This window comes from Natator depressus, chromosome 8, assembly GCF_965152275.1.
Source record: "Natator depressus isolate rNatDep1 chromosome 8, rNatDep2.hap1, whole genome shotgun sequence".
NCBI lineage: Eukaryota > Metazoa > Chordata > Testudines > Cheloniidae > Natator > Natator depressus.
Window position 1 is genome coordinate 36206709 of NC_134241.1, and position 20848 is coordinate 36227556.

Genomic DNA, 20848 nt, shown 5'->3' on the forward strand with positions numbered 1-20848 from the left:
TTAAAACTGCAAAGGAAAAGTTGGGAAATGCTAGAATTAACAACTTTAATTCAGTTCCCTTGTATGTACACAACCTTAATGTTCTTTTAACATAGCTTTCTGCATATAATATATAAATATATAATGCAGTAAATATATCATGGCATGCTGTGTAAATATATGTAACGTTCTGGCTAAAATGCTTTGCCTCACACATGTAATGCTGTAGGCCAAAGCTTTTTTCAATCAGACCAAGCAATGTGAAAAGTTAGGCTAAGCCCAGTCATGCCCTCATCTATTTAAAGATGCTTTTTAATGCTGAACTCGTGCTGCCATTCAAGCTTTGAGAGTAACCCAGTATGGGATTAGTGCATTTTAAGTACTGTTCAAAGCCAATGGAAAAGAGGCTTCCAAAGGAGCTGATCTTGTTCCCAAACAATCCACCTTGACTGGAACAGAAGCTGGCTGCTCAAGTTCACAACCACTCAGGACAGACCCCTCTCCTTTCTCTACATATGTCCATTTAAATTCTAATAATAATTCGCCTGTGTACTTCATAACAAGGTACTAGTTATACACTCAGCAAGCTTCAGTTTTAATTACTTTATCTAATTGAGAAACACCTACTAGCTGTAAATTCCAATACAAGATTTAAAACAATATAGTAATTCATCATTGTACATGTTTTAAAAACACTATTTTATACACTCTCCCTCTTCATATCTAGATATTTCATATTTTGTCAGTCTGTTTTTTATCATCTCATTAAGCAGCTTATGTTCTTTGGCTGATGCATTTGAGTCAACTCATCTCAAGCAGATTAGATGGCAAGTTGTTCCTATGTTTGCTACTATGAGATAACAGGCAGCTAAAATCAGAAAATTCTCAACACGGTTAGACTCTACTCCATTTTTCTCCAATTAGCAAATATTTTGGAGCAAAAATTCATATAGTACATAAATCTCCCATTACAGGCTAACAAACTTTAGCCAAAGAAGTTTCTTAGCAATTCTCTGCATTTGTGGAGGCAAATCAAATTTTTAATTTTACTACTGTATCTATATACAGGTAATTAGATTCTTATATGCATCAGGTTTAATGAGCCATTTGGCAGTTTTAGTTTAAGAAGTGTAGGTGCAATAATGTACACATTGTGCAGTTGTACCTCCGACATTTGACGGAAAAAAAGGATTAACTTTACTCTTATAGAGACAACAATGAAATTGCGTAGATTAACATTTGCAAGTTATATAACTATTGACCTTCAAGGACAAAGTGAGGAACAGAAAATGCCAAACTACTTACATTTTCAAAACTATGTGTGGCATGTCAGGAACAAGCACACCTGCCCCATCTGATGAGACAATGTTATTTGTCTTACACCTGTACCATGTTTACTTTAGCTTTCCCTTTATTTTGGATCTGTCAACAGCTCCAGCATATTACATTACTTCATACAGGAATAGTATCACAGCTTCCAAACAGCAGTTTCTGCATTGCTAGACACTTAACTAGATGGTAGATTTATACCATTGTTCATACTTAGTTTCTTAAAAAAAGCAAGTAGTGGTTCACCTCTAAATTGGTGATAAACATAGTATGACCAAAAATAACGCTACAGTAGTGAGAGTCAGCTTTTTAAAGGGCACCATCCATTCTTTTCGAAGGCTAGATCAAGATTTACTGAAATTCCGACTAATTTGTGTCTTCCTGTGATGGTGCATACCAACCCCACACTGAACAGGCAAAGGCTAATGAACTGCTGTGGGCCCACTCAGCCAAATCCCACTACACCTGCACTCACTGCAAGTAATGAAGGGGCAGTTAAAAGGAGAGAAAGAGAGTTCAGTTACTGGCTGACTAGCAAGGAAAGCAGACCTTGCAGGTCCTTCGTGCCTGGAGGAAAGGACCAGCCCTGCACTCCTGCAGGGACGGTGAACTGTCAGAGGCCTTGGGAGAATGGGAGGCCTGGCACAGGACTAGTGAGTTTGTTTTGGACTGTTCTTCTGTTTTTGTTTTTAAAATGTTATTGTTCCAGGCTGGGCTACCTGGCAGATACCTGAGACTGTTACAGGGGACCACTGCCCAGAAGGAGTACGGGGAAACTGCTTCAACAATCTCTTTCACCCCCTGTAGTTTTTCTTGAATCCTCAAGCACATGGTCACACTTCCTTTCTGTAGTATGATGCTTGAGCAAACATTCACAAGCAACATCCAAAGATAAATCCGTGTCGGAAGTGGAATGATAATTTCAAATATCATTGGCAATATTTCCCTTTCTAACAAATCATAGTCATGAATCACCCCACCCCAAGCAGTCCCCTAATCATTCTCTCTTCTAATTTCGTGTTTAACAAACAACATGAACAAACAATTTTTAGCTAGTTAAGCAGAGAAAACACAACAGACCGTAGAGTCTAACAATATGCCAGCGACATACTTCAGGTAGGTGTATGCAATATGGTTTGGTACAGACTTTCAAAACTGTATGCTACAGAGGCTGGAAACATGCACTCTTCTCCATCTCCACAGGATAGATTTGACAATACTGTATAAAAAAAGGAATTCACAGTGAAGTCAGTCAGTCAGTGCTGCACCTGATTTGGACAGTGGGGGCTGGGATTACTAAAAATGACGGTGGGGAAGGCTAAGGTGCTGCTGTCATGTATCCTTTCTAACAACAGTAGGATCCATTTCATAAAATTTTGCACAATTTTCCAAAAACAGAAGTAAAACAACATCAATTTGTATAGCAGAAGAGCCTCTCGAAATTAAAAGGCTATCAGCCAGGAGAAAGAAAGATAGCAAAGACTAAGATGAATGCTCCCTCATCAGCACCTAAAGAGTTCTCTTGAACACTGTTTCCCATGAATTAATATATAATAAATACTCATGTGATGGAAAGAGAGAATGAATTTGAGAGAGTAAAGTAAGTATTTCCATTCCACTGCCACATTTCCCCCTCTCCATTTAGGCAGTCCTACACCTACCCAGGCCTTCAAAAAAACCATAATGTTCCTTACACCTATAAAAACAAGTTGATGTTTCATTTGTTGTGCATCTTCTGGAGAGCTACACAGAGCTTAAACTGAAATGTGAGGCATAAGGACAACTATGCAAAAGACCACAAGTGAATAAAAACCCTGGCTTTTTATTTGCCAATTTTGGAACGCCCTTATGTTGCATAGGTTTTGCTTTTACGTACCATAGAAATTGCTTTCGTGATACAAACAGAAAATCATTGTCAGGTAAAAGCATGGGAGGAAGTAGTACTGCACAACTTATCGCAGATGTAGAGATAAATATTAAATGTTCTTTTGACTCCAGAATGCTAACCAACATAACTGATATATAAGAGGTGTTTAATTACCAGAAGAAAACTATAGAGCACTAAAACAATCACAATCTACGTACCTAGTAACTAAAAAACAAACCTAGGGCAAGAATTTATTCATGAATATCTAAAAAACAAGACTAAGCACTTCCTCCATAGTCAACAATCAAGATATATCCCAGGGAATAATCATGCAGGTGACAACTGAGGAAGAAGAAACTGATTCATAAACAAGGATCCAGAGTAAAGAAATAGCTATTTTTGACAAGATGACATTCCTTGGCCAGCTGACAAATCTGCATCCCCCAGGAATTCTGTGATGCTCAGAAAAAAAGCCTTCAGAGCTTTGCCATTCTGTCTGGTACATGTGTGCGTTCCAACAGAAGTGATATTTTCAGCTCAGAACTAAAAATCCAGTCAGGAAGAGACATACACATTGATACTGTTGCATGTTCTCCATGTTGCCAAATGGCCAAAAATGGACAATGATGTCCAGTCACTTGACGGATATATTTCTGGACACACCTGCATCTTTGATCATGTTTAATTCCTTTAATGGAGAGGTCAGCTTTGCGACCAGGAAAAGAATGAACTCAAGAACAGTTTGTATAAAAAAAAAATTGGTGAAGTGCTCTTTATTCTCGAAAATGTGAAGGCTTCCTTGGTCTTCAGGCCTTTTGTGCAAATGACAAGGGTGGGAAATCTATTCAGTTTTTCTAAGAGAAGCTGGATAAATGTTTTTAGTTATGGTGATGGTTTAGATGCTTTGAAGCCTAAGGGGCTAAGCAAAAACATTCCCCATGCTCCTGTTTTAAATACCCTGAGAAACCTTCTCTGACATACTACAGCAAAGACAGCAAAAGACCTGAAGCAGGAACATTGCAAGGTCAGAAGTTTAGAAGAGAAGCTCACCCAATACTTCGTGTTTGTTTAACCACATATCTTAGAGATCTCTCTGTGCACGACTGCTACAGCTCACACCAGATGAGTTGCATTTGATGACAGCCTGCAGATGATGGGCATAACTGGGGACTGAGATAAGGTGAGGGATCCAGTGCTATGGAACTTGCTTCCTGAAGTAGTCTACCACTGGATTGCTGACCTTCGAAGTATAAGGCAAGACATCTTTTTGTGTTCAAGCATTTACATGATAATACACTGTCATTGGACTACAGATAATCAGGCTGTTTACTGAACACAGCTTATGCCACAGTAGTAGAGTTACAGTGTGTCAAATTAACTTGGAGAGCTACACATGTGGTGTAAAAAGCATAACAGTTAACTTGCTGCAACTTCTCTCACTGCAAGCATGGATGGGAGAACCTGGAAGACAAGCTTTTTTGTAGGACTGGTAGAAATGCCTATTACTAAGGTTACCTGACACTTCCTATTATAAGACCCTGATTTTAGTTACTCATAACTTTGCCAAACTAACATTTGGGCTGAAAATTTCATGCCACATGTCTGCCTCAGGCTGAAATTTTTTTGAACTTTCAGTCAAAATGGTTCAGCCCTTTCTGCGAACAAAGGATAGAAGAAAATACTCTGTTTTCCCCATGTTAACAAATGCTGGTGACCTTTTATTTAATGTTCTAGTGCCACCATATTTTGGATCTGGGACTCAATGTGATAGAGGGTCTATACCCATCAAAATCTGCCTAAATTTGGCCAAGTTATAAACCTTTGAAAAAATCTCTGTTTCCACATACTCGAGAGACTTGCTAGAGCTGAACAATTAAGACTTTGAAAAGTCCTTGGCTCCTAATGCTGACCACACTGTACATGCACCATCCCCACAGAGTGACTGAGCATACCCCAGCCCACGGCTACATGAGTTTAGAAAGGCTCTCTCTGTAAAGGCTGCTCCAGAATGAGGTAGGCGGGCCATTCATCTAGTACTAAACCAGACAGTCAGACTTTTCTAGTGTTTGTCTCCCATGCAGTACTATGACAAAACCAGACATGCTTTTGTACTGTATCAGGTGGGGGATGCCCTTTTGAAGAGCACACCCCTTTGCCCCCACCAGCATGACCTCGCACACAAAGTCCTGGAGACAGAGTGGCACACTCTTAAAAATGACACCCCCACATCTGGTGTGACCTTGCATGCACCATGGGGGCACACTTGGGGGGGGCTCTTAAAAATGGCACCCCCACACGCAGCATAACTTCACCCACACCATGCGTCCAATATCATGCCAACAGGAGCAGATCCATGCTGTTCTAGGAAGTACTGGAATGTCTGGTATTCCAGGACGAGGTGAGTGGCCACCCTAAACTGGGGTCAAGCCAGGCACTGGGAATGAGAGCAGGGAGCCTATTTCCCCTGCTGGCATCCAGGTAGTGCAGAGGAGGAAGCAGCCTCATTCTAATACAGAGGGGCAAAAAACGGACCAGTGAACGGGAAAGGAGGAGACTGGGACAAGTAGTCTGGTGAGACTGGGTTGTGAGGGTGAGAGAACCTGGGAACTGGAGTGGAGATGGGATGATGGGACTGGTTGGGCAAGGAGACTGGGCCAAGAAGCCTGACAAGTGCAGACTGGGACTGCATAGGCAAGGAGAATAAGAGTGGGGTAGGGACAGTTTGTGGGAGATGGGGCAGGAGGGGCTCAAGCCTGGGGGAAAGGACAAAAGAGTCAATAAACAATAGAGCCCACATCTCTCCAGAGCCTGGAATGAAACCCAGGATTCCCCAGCCTCACCATTCTTCTGCTGTCTGTAAATATCCATGGACCTTACATCCTCCTGTGGTGCTGGACCACAGAGAGGATGAATATTGCTATCAGTTACACTATTAGTTCAAGGGGCAGAGGGCTGTACAGTAAATATAAATGTTCCAACCCTCCTGATCAGCCGAAGGGGTGTCAATATGCTGCTACACAACAGAACTGTTCTTTTTTCAGTTTGCTTTTTTAAAACCCTAGTAAATTACACACACACAAATCTATGTTAAAACTGCAAAGTCAAGCAGTCCGAAGTTTGGACAGGCCAGAATTAAAGTTGCCTTTGCAAACTTAATTTGGCAGCTCTGTGTGAATGCTTGATAATACGATCTTTAATTACAGGATCACACATTTTTTTGCACAGGACCCAGGCCTTGTTCAGTGCACAGGATGGATGGTGCTCACTAAATGAACAGTTATTCAATAGTTTGTTTTCTCCTCATTGTTTAATGTGTGGCCCTAGGATTTATTTACAGTACACTGTTCAGACCCTTCTCTGAAGACAGAATTATTAATTTCCTCAGGCTTTTCTATGGCGCTCATCACTGTGATATCCAACTGCTCCAGAAACATGAATTTATCTTCACAAAATCCCTGTGAGATGAAGGGGTGGTATTATCCCCATTTTACAAAGAAGCAGCTCAGGCACATCAAGATTCTGATAAAAAGTATCAACTAATTTTAAGCGCCAAATCTGATATTCAGGTGCTTATCATTATATAGCACACACTTCAAGCCACAGCTCCCACTGACTTCTATGCAGTTGTGAGAGCTCAGCACTTCTACAAATCAAACCCCAGGCTCTCAAGTTGGGCACCCAGAAATTGAGGAACACGCAGTTAGTGACCATTGGTGAAAAGGCTGGTTTCAGCAACTTGTCTATCATCATACAGGAACTTTGTGGCAGAGGAAGGAATGGATTCTATTTCCTCAAAAGGGCATTCAACTGTCTTTAACCATGAGACCCTCCTTTCTGTTCCTGCAGTCCCCTGCCTCAAACACAATACACCTTCCAACTTCTGCAACAAATGAAGCAGAGGTCTTACACACTACAGTCTGCCTTACCACACAACCCTGATACATCCCCAGAGGAAGTCTGCCCTTTGCATGGATTGCACCAGGGTGTTATGGAAAAAATAGCACATAATCATGTTATTGAAGACTGTATCATGACACCTATGCACAAGAGGGCCCAAATTAAGGTTACACAGGCAACCTTAATTCTGACATTTCCCAGCTTTTTACTGCCTGACTTTACAATCTTCTTGTTCTTTGAATGTAAGGGGTTTTTTTGTGTAGTACACCGGACCCTCGCTAGAACGTGGGATTTGGAATCCATGCCAAGTACTGCGTTATAGCGGGGACCACGTTAAAATTAAATTACTGTATACAGTAAATGTCACATCCATAAAGTATAGAAAACCTTAGAAAATAAACTACTTCAAGGAAACGAGAAAAAAAAATGTTGCTTTATTAGAGATTTAAAGTAGACATTACAATAAACTAGTCTAGTTTTTCTTTAAAAAGCCGGTGAGTTGCTTTTGCTTCTTAGTGCTTTGCTGCTTCCACTTAGAAAACTGCAAAAGACGACGTAGCTGCATAATTTTTATAGGCTCAATGTCTTGCATCTCAAAGCAGTCTCTAAGCCGGCTACGGTCATATTTGACGTTGGAACTTCATCTTCCTCTTCTTCTTCCACAGTGAAGGCCAATTCTTCAGCTTCTGGAATGGTGTTTGGTCATACTGCCTGAAGAATTTGGTCATCCGTTACACTTTCAGCAACGGGACAAAATTCTTCTACTTCATTGTCGCCTCTTATCCAGGACTCGATATTTTATGGCAGAACAGTTACCCCGAGCCTGGACAGTCGCTGGCACAGCTCCTGCATCCACTCCATGTCTGTTCTTCCAACTTCCTCCTCTGTAAATCCCTCGAAGTCAAATTCCTCATCAGACTGATCTGCTTTCTTCATTTTCTTCCAGGAGTGGGTGGCCAAACGACTCTCTCAGTCCCACCATCCAACAGCAGTTTATTGTTTCAGTGTGTAAAATTCCAGGAATCACCACCAATGTAAAAGTCTTTTATAGTCGACTTCTTCAGAAAATCGATGACAGACAACTTGCTTTCTATCATTTGTCATACCAAGTTCCATCAATAGTGCTGCTTAAAAATGGTGATAACACCTTGATCAAGCAATTCTGGAAGTCGTGTTTTTAGGTAAGTATTCAACCCATATTTTACCATCACGGGTTCTGAGTCTTTCAGCCAGAGGATGCACTGGACAGTTGTCTAGCAAAAGAACGGCCTTTTCTTTTAAGCGTTTTGCCTGCAAATGCTTCGCACAGAAGCGACAAATTCAGTGAAGAACGATTGTTCAAAAATCTCTTGTCATCCAGGAATTTTTGGAGTTCTTGTACGAAAACAGCATGCAATTCACATTTAAGTGATGAAAGCACCGAGGCATGCGAGACTTTCCAATGCACAACGGTTTTAATTTTAAGCTTGCCTGTTGCATTCACACAAAACAATAAAGTAAGGCGATCCTTTGCCTGTTTATAGCCTTCTTTCTTATGTTCATCTGTTCTGACAGCCAGGGTTTTATCAGGCAACATTTTATAATAAATTCCTGTTTCGTCTGCATTGTAAACCTGTTCCTCCGAGTAACCCTCTGCCTGTAAAATTGCCCTCAGCTTCGCAGGGTACGATTGCGCAGCGTCGGCATCAGCAAAGTGTTTTTCTCACGAAACTGCAATCTGAGAGATTCAGTGACTTTTCTGAAATCGCCTTAAAATTCCTGAATTCGCCATTAAGTTCCCGGTTGAATTTTTCCGCTTGCATGGCTATAAGCGGACCAGAGATCGGAATGCCTTTCTGCTGTTCTTGCACAAACCACGTGTACACTGCAGAATCAAGATCGGCATCATTCACTAAATGGGCTCGTTTTCTTTGAAGGCTATGCTCTTCATCCGGGTTATGAAATTAAGTTCTGAGCTTGTCAGCATTCTTTAGCCATCCAGAAAAGGTGGACTCGTTAATGCCAATATCGCGGCTAATCTTTGCCTGGGTTTCACCATTTCTAAGTCATTTGATAGCTTCCAATTTCTCCTGCACCAAGCCTTCCTTTTGCCCAACATTTTTGACATCTTTCTAAAGATAAATACAGTACTGTACCTGTAAATTTTTATCACATTACATTTGTATGGCTTTCTAGGCCTATAGCAATCGTCTTAGGGCTTGTCTACACTACCACGCGGGGTAGATCTAAGATACGCAACTTCAGCTACATGAATAGCAGACGCTCTCCCGTCAACTGTGCTTGCACTCCTCATTCTGGTGGCGTACTAGAGTCGACAGGAGAGCGCTCAGCGGTCGATTTATAGCGTCTATACTCAAAAAAATTGTACTGTACTTAAATTTGGGATCCACGGCCACGACCGCGTTATATCCGAATTCACGTTATATAGATGCGCGTTCTAGCGAGGGTCCGGTGTATTCATAAAATCCTAGTACCTCCTGCATCAAGAGTACGAAAAACCTACTTATCAATAGCAAGCAGAAGTAGCTTGCCCTGGCAAGCACAAGTACCTTCAGCATCATTTTTTGCTGAAATAAAGCTATTTTATATATACACGCGCACACATAATACATGCACACTTTGGCATTACTTGGCAAGATGCCACGAGGCTGGGATATCCTCTAAGCAACGGAAACTTACAGTATACAGCAATTCATCACCTTCTACTATGTGGCACTGACTTTCCTTGTGGGACATAAAAATAGTTATAGTAGAAGTAAATCTAGCACTACTAAGCTCCCTATACTGAAGAGAGGTGGGGTTGCACGCTACACATAAATTGCAATGAAGAAAAGCCATGTTTGGGAATGACAAATTGACTTTCACACTACGATGATACAGAGAAGGCACCTCAGAGAGACAATGTGCTCATGTTCAGAGAAGGGAAAAGTAAAGACCACAATACTCATTCATATAGTGCTTATGAAGAAGTGAAAGATTAAATCAGTTGCCCCTGGGGCCGCATGTATTTCACATAGGTATAACCATATATAAATGGTTTTAAAAAGTTATGGTTGCAAAGTGACCTGACACAGGGGTATCTTCCTAACTACAATTCTCTTCCAATGCCCCTACTGCTGCTCATAGCTTATCCAAGCAGAAGAGTGAAATTAATAAGACTCAGGTCAGTTCAGAAATCCATGGGCAGAAGTGAAATTGATAAAAATCATGTCCACTACACCCTGCAGCTTGGGAAAGCTACCAGCAATAGAAGCAGTAGGCACTGAAGTAGTTCCAAGAAGCTGAGGGAGTAGAGAAGAGTAGCAGACACAAAAACCTCCATGACAGCAGCCAGGAGTCTTAGGGTTAGGTAGGGTTAGGCGAATGGTAAATTGAGCCCTGCATGTCCCTCAGCTCTTTGTGAAATGTGAATATACAGGTCACCGAGAAGAGCCAGATTTTGCTACTGTTTTGTTGGCAAAAAAGTTATGATTGTTGCTGTATGCAAAAGTGTTTCTGTATGAGACAGAGACTTGTCTTTGCAGTTGCTGAAAATAGGGATCCTGCTAATTTATGACTTTTGACTCTCACCAAGAACAGCTGAAAGTAGCAACATGGTCAAACCTCCAGGGAAATGGACTAGATTATCTAGGTCTTTTGCACCTCTCAATTCTAACATCATTTTTCATTTGTGTGGTTAAAAAAAAAAAAAAACAACCCACACTTCAAAAATCATGATCAAAATCAGATTATTATTAGTTGCCATGCAGACAGAACATTTCTTGGGCACAAGCTTGAAAATAAAGTTGTATGAGGTTATTGAATTTGTTTTATTTTTATAATCAGACTGTTCCTTGGGCATACAACTTCTAAAAAAGTGTCAGAGGAGTAAAACTGAAGACACATCCTAAATAACTAAATATCAATACATGACAAAAAACTTCAGTTTTGGCATCCCACAGCAACAAGAACTGCAGTGAACCGTATAGTGTGTCTGGTGTAAATAAATGTTTTCCCTTACAACTCTGACTGGATCTATTAATTATCTGAATGTTAGAAGTATGTAAAGGGAAAGGTCTCAAATATTCAGACAGAGAATTCTGTAGTTTAAACTTTCATCCTAGTTCTTAAAGCAACATGATGATGTCAGTTCACAAATAGCTTAAGTAGCCAAACTAGAAGTTGATGGTAGTTGTATCAGGCTACATAACAAGCCTTTCAAAAGAATATGAAGTAACAGAACTAAAATGTACTTGGCAAGATGCCACGAGGCTGGGATATCTTCTAAGCAACGGAAACTTACAGTATACAGCAATTCATCACCTCCTACTATGCGGCACTGACTTTCCTTGTATTAAATCAAAAATAGCTATAGTAGAAGTAAATCTAGCACTACTAAGATCCTACGCTGAAGAGAGGTGGGTTGCACGCTACACATAAATTGCAACAAAGAAACACAGGTTTGGGAATGACAAAACTGGCTTTCACATTACTATGATGCAGAAAAGGCATCAAAAAGACAACGTGCTCAAGTTGAAAGCAGAGGAGAGCACTGTTCCCTCTAAGCTGTTCGCGCGCACACAGATCTTAAACCCCGCGCACATTGCGAAACTCCACGCACACTCCAGCTTCGGCGGCGGCATGTTTTTGTTTGGTTGGTTTTTTGCGCGCACGCTTTGGTGGCGGCACAAAAGAAATTTTTTGCGCACACCATCTGTTAAAAATTAGAGGGAACATTGGAGGAGAGTAAAAACCATAATACTCATTCATATAGTGCTCGTGAAGAAGTGAGAGATTAAATTGATTGCCTTCTGGGGCAGCATGCATTTCACACAGGTATAACCGAGATCTAGAGTAAAATGCTTTTTGAATCTCTAAGTTATACACATACACTGGGCAAACACTGAAAGATTTTTCTAGACAAAAAGTCAAAATACTGTTCTGTGAGTGAGCTGGGTTTTGAATTTATTAAAGCTAAGCATAGGAACAAAAACAGCCTACTTCCAATAATTTGGCCATTCATACAATTACTCACAGGTGCACTGATGACATTAAAGTCCGAAACTGACTCTGAACCCCAACCCTTTCCGGGGTATAAGAGTAAACGACACCCAGGACCTTGATTTAGAGATTGTCCACACCTCCTTTGATAAAAAATTATTATTAAAGTAACCTACCACCCACCTTAAGACATGCAATATTCTAACCAGTGCTGAAGAAACCATAATGTGAAGCTAGAGAGCTCACAAACAAATTCCTCCCAATGTCTAAACTCCTTCACTAGCTTGCTTAGAAAAGGAAGCTGGCAAAAAACAACCTCTAATGCTACCTGACATTTCCTAGATTATAAAACCAGAAGTGACTATTGTGATAATCTCTCCATCATAACCCAGGCCATAGGATTTCCCTGAATTAATTCTTGTTTCAATTGAAACACATATATTAGAAAGACATCCAATCTTGATTTAAAAGTTCCTGTGATGGAGAATCCACTACAAACCAAGTAAGGTGTTCAATGTTTAATTACCCTAACTGTTAAAAATTTGCAACTTATTCCTAGACTAAATTTATCTAACTTCAATTTCCAATTGCCAGTATCCTGCATCCCTTCCAGTCAGGCTTCAGGCCAGACACATCACTTGTTACTCTGGCATGTAACTTCATCTGTCCATAAACGAAAGTACACCTATATTCCTCCTGCTGAACTTCTCTGTAGCGCTCCCTACAGATGTTCACCAAACATTGGTGGCTCACCTCCAAGAAGATGCAGACATGAAATGTAATGACCTGAAATGGCTCAAATCAAACCCAGATAATTGTAATTTGGGGGGGAGGGATAGCTCAGTGGTTTGAGCATTGGCCTGCTAAACCCAGGGTTGTGAGTTCAATCCTTGAGGGGGCCGTTTAGGGATCTGGGGCAAAAATTGGGGATTGGTCCTGCTTTGAGCAGGGGGTTGGACTAGATGACCTCCTGAGGTCCCTTCCAACCCTGATATTCTATGATTCTATGATAATGGGCAACTGTTTCTCCATGTCCAAAACCTTCACCAGTGTGTTCATGCAAGATTCAATTGTCTTCATGTTATTCCACATCTACATGAACCTGGTGAGACAATCCAGGCTGAACTGCCAACAGCATGAAGATAATATCCAGCTATGTCTAACAACTTTTACATCTAAAATAAGCAGCGCCTGAGCAAACAATGTTTGGCTAAAGCTAAAACCAAGCTAGACTCAGGTGATATTAGTAGGAAGAAGGAACCACTCAGAAAAACCTGCCTCCTCTGTAACATCCCCACCTGTGGAGGATATTTGTCCTCATCCTGAGACAGTTATGTTAGTGTACAGCTTGGAGCCTGTTTGGATCCCTCGATCCTACTGAATGTCAAAACCATGTATACTTCCTAATGAAACCAGCCAGAAGATCATGCCCCTTTTGATCAGACACAGACCTGGCGATAGAATGATCCACACTCACGACCCCCAAGTTTGATTACTGCAATTCATATCTAGGAATGAAGCAGGCCAAAGCTCCAAATAGTACAGAACACAGTAGCCATGGTAAGCTCATCTGGTTAGCAACACAGGTCACAGTCCACAACATCCCTGTACTGATAGGCAGCAGTAGGAAACCACAAATCGTCATGAGGCCTCGCTCCCTCTTACATCCAACAACTACACAATTAAACAAATGGAACAAATACAAATATTTACAGTAGAAGCAGGTGCCAAGCAGACTAAAACCTCAGGTCTTGATCCCAACTCACAAGAACAGAGATTTAGTCCAGAACTGGAGGCGTTCCTGACAGGTGTAACACAAGATAGATTTTTTGTTGTGGTGGTGGAGGGGGAGATTAAATCCCACTATAGCAGTCTCAGATTTTACCATTTCAGAACAGTTTTTTGTTTTTTTAAAAAATAGCTCCTCCTGGCAAAAGTAATGAGGAAAATAAAGGAATCCACCCTAAGGAGTCTGAGCATTAGAACTGCCTGGGTGTTTGGTGACAATGTTATCTAGCCTAGAGCTATTGGAAAAGGCAACCAGCTCACCACTTTGCAAACCACTTCTGTTAAAGCCTTCCTCCTTCAAGCGCATGAGTGTAACGATACCCACCGTCAAGTAATCTATAAGAACTGAACCAGGATGTCTGTATCTAAAAGCTTGAGTCTCTACTGCTTGAGCTAAAGGGGCAGGCCCCACTATCTCTGAGACAGCAGCAGACAAACATTCATACAAGCCATTAACATGAGGATTACTAAAGTGTTAGTAGGTTACAAGAGAATGCTAGTGGTTCCTAGTGGAATGAGCTATCAATTATCATCCATCCCAAACTAAAACTACCTTCCATTTTACAATACAGTGTCAAAACTCCTATAACTAATGAGGCATAGGAGAGGTTGAGATCCTATTTAAGGATGAAGACAGGATCATAACTCTGGAAAGATTATTCTGTATAAATAAACCAAACAAATTAATTTGTGCTCTGCCCCAGAGGGCACACTAGAGCAAAAACCAACTACCGTACTTCTGATTTAAAGGGACTCCCCATCAATATTATCACCCTGAAAAATGTTTGCCTATTATTGTTACAAGTAATAGGAGAGATTATGCCATGAGAGATTAGAAGTAAAATTTCTCTTTTTTCATTCTTTTCTTTGTGCATTTGACAGTGCTTGTCTATGGACAGCCTGTGTTGCTATTTCCCCTGTCGCCCCCTTATTTGCATGGGTTTTTCACAAACAACAACAGCGAAGGAAAAAATATTGCGACAATATAGAAGATGCAACTGTGAAACCATAAAAACCCGAAGTGGGACTCAGGGCCAGGTGCAATACCTGCAACTATTTAACTTTTTTTTCCCCCTTTCTATTTAAATCTGATTAGATTTCAAGTTGATGGTATCCCTTCACATAAAACTAGGTGAGAAGGAAAGAATCATCCTCAGGACCACTTTCTCCCTTCACATTAGGGAGGCAGTACAAAACAAAGTTGCTAGTTCCTCTACGATAAAACTCCAGTATAGGATATTCCCAGGCAAATAACTGAGTTCACATTATATTGCCCTTTAAAACAACAACAGACATGATTTACAATATACTGCAGGCTCAAAATTCTGATAAATTACAATTCAGGTCCCAATGCCAACCTTAGCTGTACTCCTTATCTTCACTCACCTCTACCAAGCCCTGGACCACCAACTACCACAAGTCTATCTTCAATTTCAACAGCAGGCTCTTTAGTTATGAGGATATAACCCATGCCAACCTTTCCAGCCCAAACTGGGAACACATCACACATCAAGGAGTGGCCAATGTGGACTAAAGGAAGATCTTTGTGTCATTGGGGTGTAACTCCCACACTGGAAAGGGATCCAAGCTTTGTCAGAATGAAAAACAAATTTCAGAGATAGCAGGTAGTTGGCCACCAGCAACATAGCAGAACAGGTGATATTGGTTCAACTAAATTCCCTGAGGATACATGAAACTGAACTCAGGGAATTAAGGGTAGGTGGAAGCCATTTAGATTGTAAACTCTTCAGGGAAGGAACTGTCTCTTATTCTATGTTTGCACAGTGGCTTATACAGGGCCACTGATCTTGGTTGGGGTTTCTAGACACTACTATAATACAGATGGTAATAATATAAATAAGATGGCACATGCATATTCTGTGGTACAAACAGAGAGTCCAGCAGGGGCCAAACACCCCTCTCTTGGTCATAGGTAGAGAAGCAGAAGTAAAGCTCGCAGAAAGATGGTTACTCTGGTGCCTGCTGCCCACAGAGTAATCAAGGGTGCACAGAGAGAAAGGGGTCTCTAGACTATATGTGGAAGATGGACAAGAAAGTAAGGAGAGGAATTGATATGGATACTGGGACCTTAATTGCTTTTTACATTAAAGGGAAAAACACAAAAGAAACACTCCAGGTATTGTTTTAAAGGGCAATACAGTTGCCATCTTATCTTTGTTTTAGTGTCTCACTGCTCTGAAGAAGAAACCCTTCTCTTGCTTACCTGCTCAGGGTCTAACTGATCATATGTGATGTCAGGAACTTGGCAGTAATCTTGGAGGTTTGCCTTCCCCTGCAGCAGGGAGTGTGGGTCATGTGACAAGATTATCTGGGTATATCTCACTTAATTACTTCGCATTGTAGTGGACTCTGACATTGCTGCATCTTGGTCCCACCTATTCTCTGCCTGTGGCCTATTAGTCTTCTGTGGCTGCAATATTTTGGTCTAATTTTGATTGTTGGGTTTAGTTTTTGGGTGTGTCGCTGGCCTGTGATATGCAGGAGGTCAGACTAGATGATCTGCTAGTCTGTTCTGGCCTTAAGTTCTATGACTTTGATCTGCCTACAGGCTGTATCATTCACTTCTCTGCCTCTTTGCAGGGGACTGAAACCCATTTCCTCTGAAGGTGCCAGTCAACAATACCCTCATGTAACACCTCAAAATTAAATTCAGCTGTATGAATAAAATACTTATTGGCAGTTTACAGAAAACAGTAAGAGACAGTATGTACAGTATACTGGACCCCTGGAAACGAGATATAGAACATCCCTTCAAGTGGGCCCAGACAATTTGTCGGTATTACCTGATACACTACATGAAAGAAAAACCCTAGTACTCCCAAACCTTTGTCTGTCTTTTCCTTTCAGAGCATTAAGCACAACACTTATCCAGTAAGAATACACTATTAGCTTAAAGACTAGTTCATGTAGCCTTTTACAAGACAGTATCATAATTACAATAGGAAGGTATCATTAGCATTCCATCAAAATACATATTAGGTTTAGTTTAAGCCAGCGTTTCTTAGCCTGGGGTCCACGGTCACCAATTCAACTCCTGCTGATCAATTCAACTCCTACCACTCCCTCCCAGTGCCTCCTGCACACCGGGGAACAGCACTGGGAGGGAAGGGGAGAAGGGGGAGGGGCAGAAAGAGGCAGGGAAGAGATGGGGCAGGGGTGGGGCCTGGGGATCCGTGGCAAACTTTTAAATCAAAATGGGGGTCCTTGGGTTGCTAAAGTTCGAGAACCGCTGGTTTAAGCTATGTTTCTTTTGAAGACAGTTCAACGCACAAAGGTTATATTTTCCTCCTTTCCTAGTATTGTTTTAGAATTAACATATGCCACAGTGCACCTGGACAAACAGCTTTCTGGCATCCAGTTCACTTCATTTGGTTCTCTAAAGATTCTAGGGAACATCTTTCATAGAACTTTAATTAACATGCTAATGAACAGGTCACCATTTCAGTTCCATTGGACAATGATAACCCCTGAATGAATGCATTAAACTAGGAAACATACAATTCTTAGAGTCAAATACATATTTCATCAGGCAGTTAAAGTTGAACAGGTTTATAAGGAATACAAGCTCTGCTGCTGGAGTCTATAAACTTTCATGAAACCCCAAATGGAACTGTAATCCGCGTGAGCAAAGGCAAACAAAAATATATAAGCACTCTTTGAAATAAACTATGCCAGAAGACTGGTGAGTAGCAAACGTTGTACCTAGAAGGTTGATCCTGGGAATTACAGTGCAGTAAGTCCCTCTTACTGAAGACCCATTGAAATGATAATTAAAAATAGGATTATAAAACACCTAAACACAGTATGATACAAAAAAGCCAGAATACTTTTCATACAAATAAGTGACAATGAGAGAGCATCTGTCCTCTGCTGGAGACCCTGTGTGCTGCTCCAGCAGCTTATAGGACACACAAAAGCCCTGCAGACAGCCAAGGGAGAATTTCCCCTGTGTAGGGCCAACACAGCTCTAACTGCCATCCTTGGACACTACACCACACATACACACAGAATTATTATGAGGGGGAAATTAAAGTTTATGGCCCTGAAAGATGATATGTTTTGAAGGAGGAGAGTAGAGGATTGGCAGATCAGAGGTATGCAAAAGGCAGCTAATATTTACAAACCTGACACTTTATCACTGACTAAAGAAAGAAATGTTTCAAAAAGTAGTATAATTTACTTGCCATTACAGCAAGTTTTATTGGCAATTTGGAAGAATGTGGCCATAATCTCATCATCATAATCGGTAAAAAGTTACTCACATTCTCCCTACACCTTCATACATGCGTGTCTCATCCACGAGAGTCATAATCTCCGTATCAGTGAGGTGTGCATGCTTTTTCGTCCTGTTTAGTTGCTCAATTTGTATATCTGCCAGCTTCACCTTTTGCTGTGTGTCGATAACCTTGGCCTGCAGTTCAGTAAAAGCCTAATGAAAAAAGTAGGCAAGTTACAATTATGGAAATTTTGGCCTTGAACATCATAACTTTTGCACAGGTAATTGAAGTTTTACTGGTCCAGGAGTAATAAGTAGCACTTGTGGACATGTTCCAGCTGTTTTCATTTTGGACTCAGAAAACTCAGCAACAGCTAACTCAGGTGCAAGGGTTTAAAAGTGAACTGCCTCTTTCAGCTATAATGACACCAGGGATTCCAAACACAGACAAGCTTCTGGGGACAGACTGTCAGATCAAGGATCTGCCCTCCTGTGTGGCACACATACATGTTTTTAACTTGTCTAGCAAGACTCATCCCTAGTGATTTGCCTCCCTTCTGGGGCACTGGACTGCTCCTCTTCACTGTGGATGCCTGGCCTGACTCACTTATATCTGCTCCCCAAGCCTTCCCCGGCCACCTCCCAGCGCCCACGACCTTCCCTAACAGCTCTAGTTCCCTCCAGGTCAGGGCTGGGGAAGCTCGCCCTGCCCAGCCCAGCAGCAATGGGAGGGAGCAGCTCTACCCTCTGGTGGGGAGGGGATCAGCCCTGTGGCCAGACAGAGGGCGAGCTTTGCAGGGAGCTAGGTCGAGTGTCTCTCTGGGGCCTGTGGGGAAGTCTCTCAGGTGCTCACGCTCCCACAGCTCCCCGGCGCAGCGAGTCCCAGGCGGCGGGGCCTGGCTCCCGCCAACCCTGGGACACCCGGCAGGGCCCTGCTGCGGCCGTCTCTCCTGCAGCCACCCAGGCAATAGGAAAGGAGGCTCCGCTCACCGCCCCCCGCACGCAGCGCTACAAACCGGGCCCGGCCGGTACCTTCTTCAGCTCCAGGTCCACGGGCGCCGCCATCTTGCCAGCCTCTGCGCGTGCGCATTCACGGCAGTGGGACCCATTCCAGTGCGCGTGCGCAATGAGAGGTGCGCCTCTGCGCCCCCCATCACACACTGGACAGCGACCCATGGGGATTCCAAGACAGTCCTGGAGGGTTACCGGCAAGCCCACGTCCCTGTTGGGCTACTGACAACCAAATTGCAGTACAGCAGGGATACCACCCAGATCCACAACCTGCTGCCATCTGAGCTAAAGGAGAATCACCCGTAGCTGTCTGCAGTATGGGGTCTCTGACACACAGTCGAGCAGTTCTTCTAACTCTACCCCTTAGAAAGTGGTGCCCATATATGCTAGCCAGGCCATTGCAGAATTGTATTTGTGGTAGACCCAAGCTTTGCTCACTGAGATGAATGGCTGAAATTGCAGATTACGAACCGTGCAAACTATCAATAGACCAAATAAAACATAAAGGATATCTCATCACACAATGTGAGTGGTCATGTGTCCTGTAGTTGCAGGTCAACCAGGGACCAGAAACAATATCATGTGACTGTATGCATTGTTATTAATAAGCATTATTACACTACAGGTATGTTTGGCATTTCACCAGCTAATACGAAAATAAGGCCCTTGCCCAAGGAGCTGGGCGTACAAGGGATTATTCCTGTGAAAGTCAACAGGAGTGTTGCCACTGACGTCAGTGGGTAGGATCTGGCTTAAATAAACTGGAAAACTTCACAGGAATGACAAGAGGGGTGAAACAAAGAGAAGCTGCTATTGAGAGAGCCTTATTGACAAGGAATTCAGATCAGTTCACTCATGACTGTTGTGTGTTAATTCTCATTGGAGGTTATGGTGCAGTTTTATTTGCCCATAAGCTGAGCCACAAGTGAGGGAGCATACAGTACCAGAGCATACATAGTGATCAGTTGCAACCTGAGCAGTAGGATTTTATTGGAATGGTTTGTGATACTACTTCTCAGTAAAAAGAAAAGGAGTACTTGTGGCACCTTAGAGACTAACCAATTTATTTGAGCATGAGCTTTCGTGAGCTATAGCTCACTTCATCGGATGTATTTGCATCCGATGAAGTGAGCTGTAGCTCACGAAAGCTCATGCTCAAATAAATTGGTTAGTCTCTAAGGTGCCACAAGTACTCCTTTTCTTTTTGCGAATACAGACTAACACGGCTGTTACTCTGATACTTCTCAGTAGTTACTTAATGTTGGTGCAGTGCTTTAAACATGGAAAGTGGTGCTTCTCAATCTTTCCAGACTACTGTACCCCTTTCAGGAGTCTGATTTATCTTGCATACACCCAAGTTTCCCCTCACTGAAAAACTACTTGCTTATAAAATCAGACATAAAAATACAAAAGTGTCACAGCACACTGTTACTGAAAAATAGCTTACTTTCTCATTTTACCATATAATTATAAAATAATCAACTGGAATATAAATATTGTACTTACATTTCACTATATATACAGCAGTATAAACAAGTTGTATGAAATTTTAGTTTGTACTGACTTTGTAGTGCTTTTTATGTAGCCTGTTGTAAAACTAGGCAGACATGTAGATGAGCTGATGTACCCCTTGGAAGACCTCTGGTTATCCCCAGGGGTACACATACCCCTGGTTGAGAACCACTGATGTAAAGCATCACGGGGCTAATCTTGACATGTTCCAAAATCCTGTGACTTCCATTTATTTTAACGGAAGCATT

The 20848-nt window shown here is 41.8% G+C and overlaps 1 protein-coding gene across 1 annotated transcript in view; it reads right to left on the minus strand.

Annotated features, from left to right (window-relative positions):
• PFDN1 (prefoldin subunit 1) overlaps positions 1–19253 on the minus strand; it is a 61631-nt gene extending 42378 nt beyond the window's left edge. The window contains exons 1-2 of the mRNA XM_074962136.1: positions 19110–19253; positions 18124–18290 (exon numbers count right to left, since the gene is read on the minus strand). Of these exons, the coding sequence (XP_074818237.1) occupies positions 18124–18290; positions 19110–19253 (311 nt within the window). The remainder of the gene's footprint in view (positions 1–18123; positions 18291–19109) is intronic.
• Between the last annotated feature and the right edge of the window lie 1595 nt (positions 19254–20848).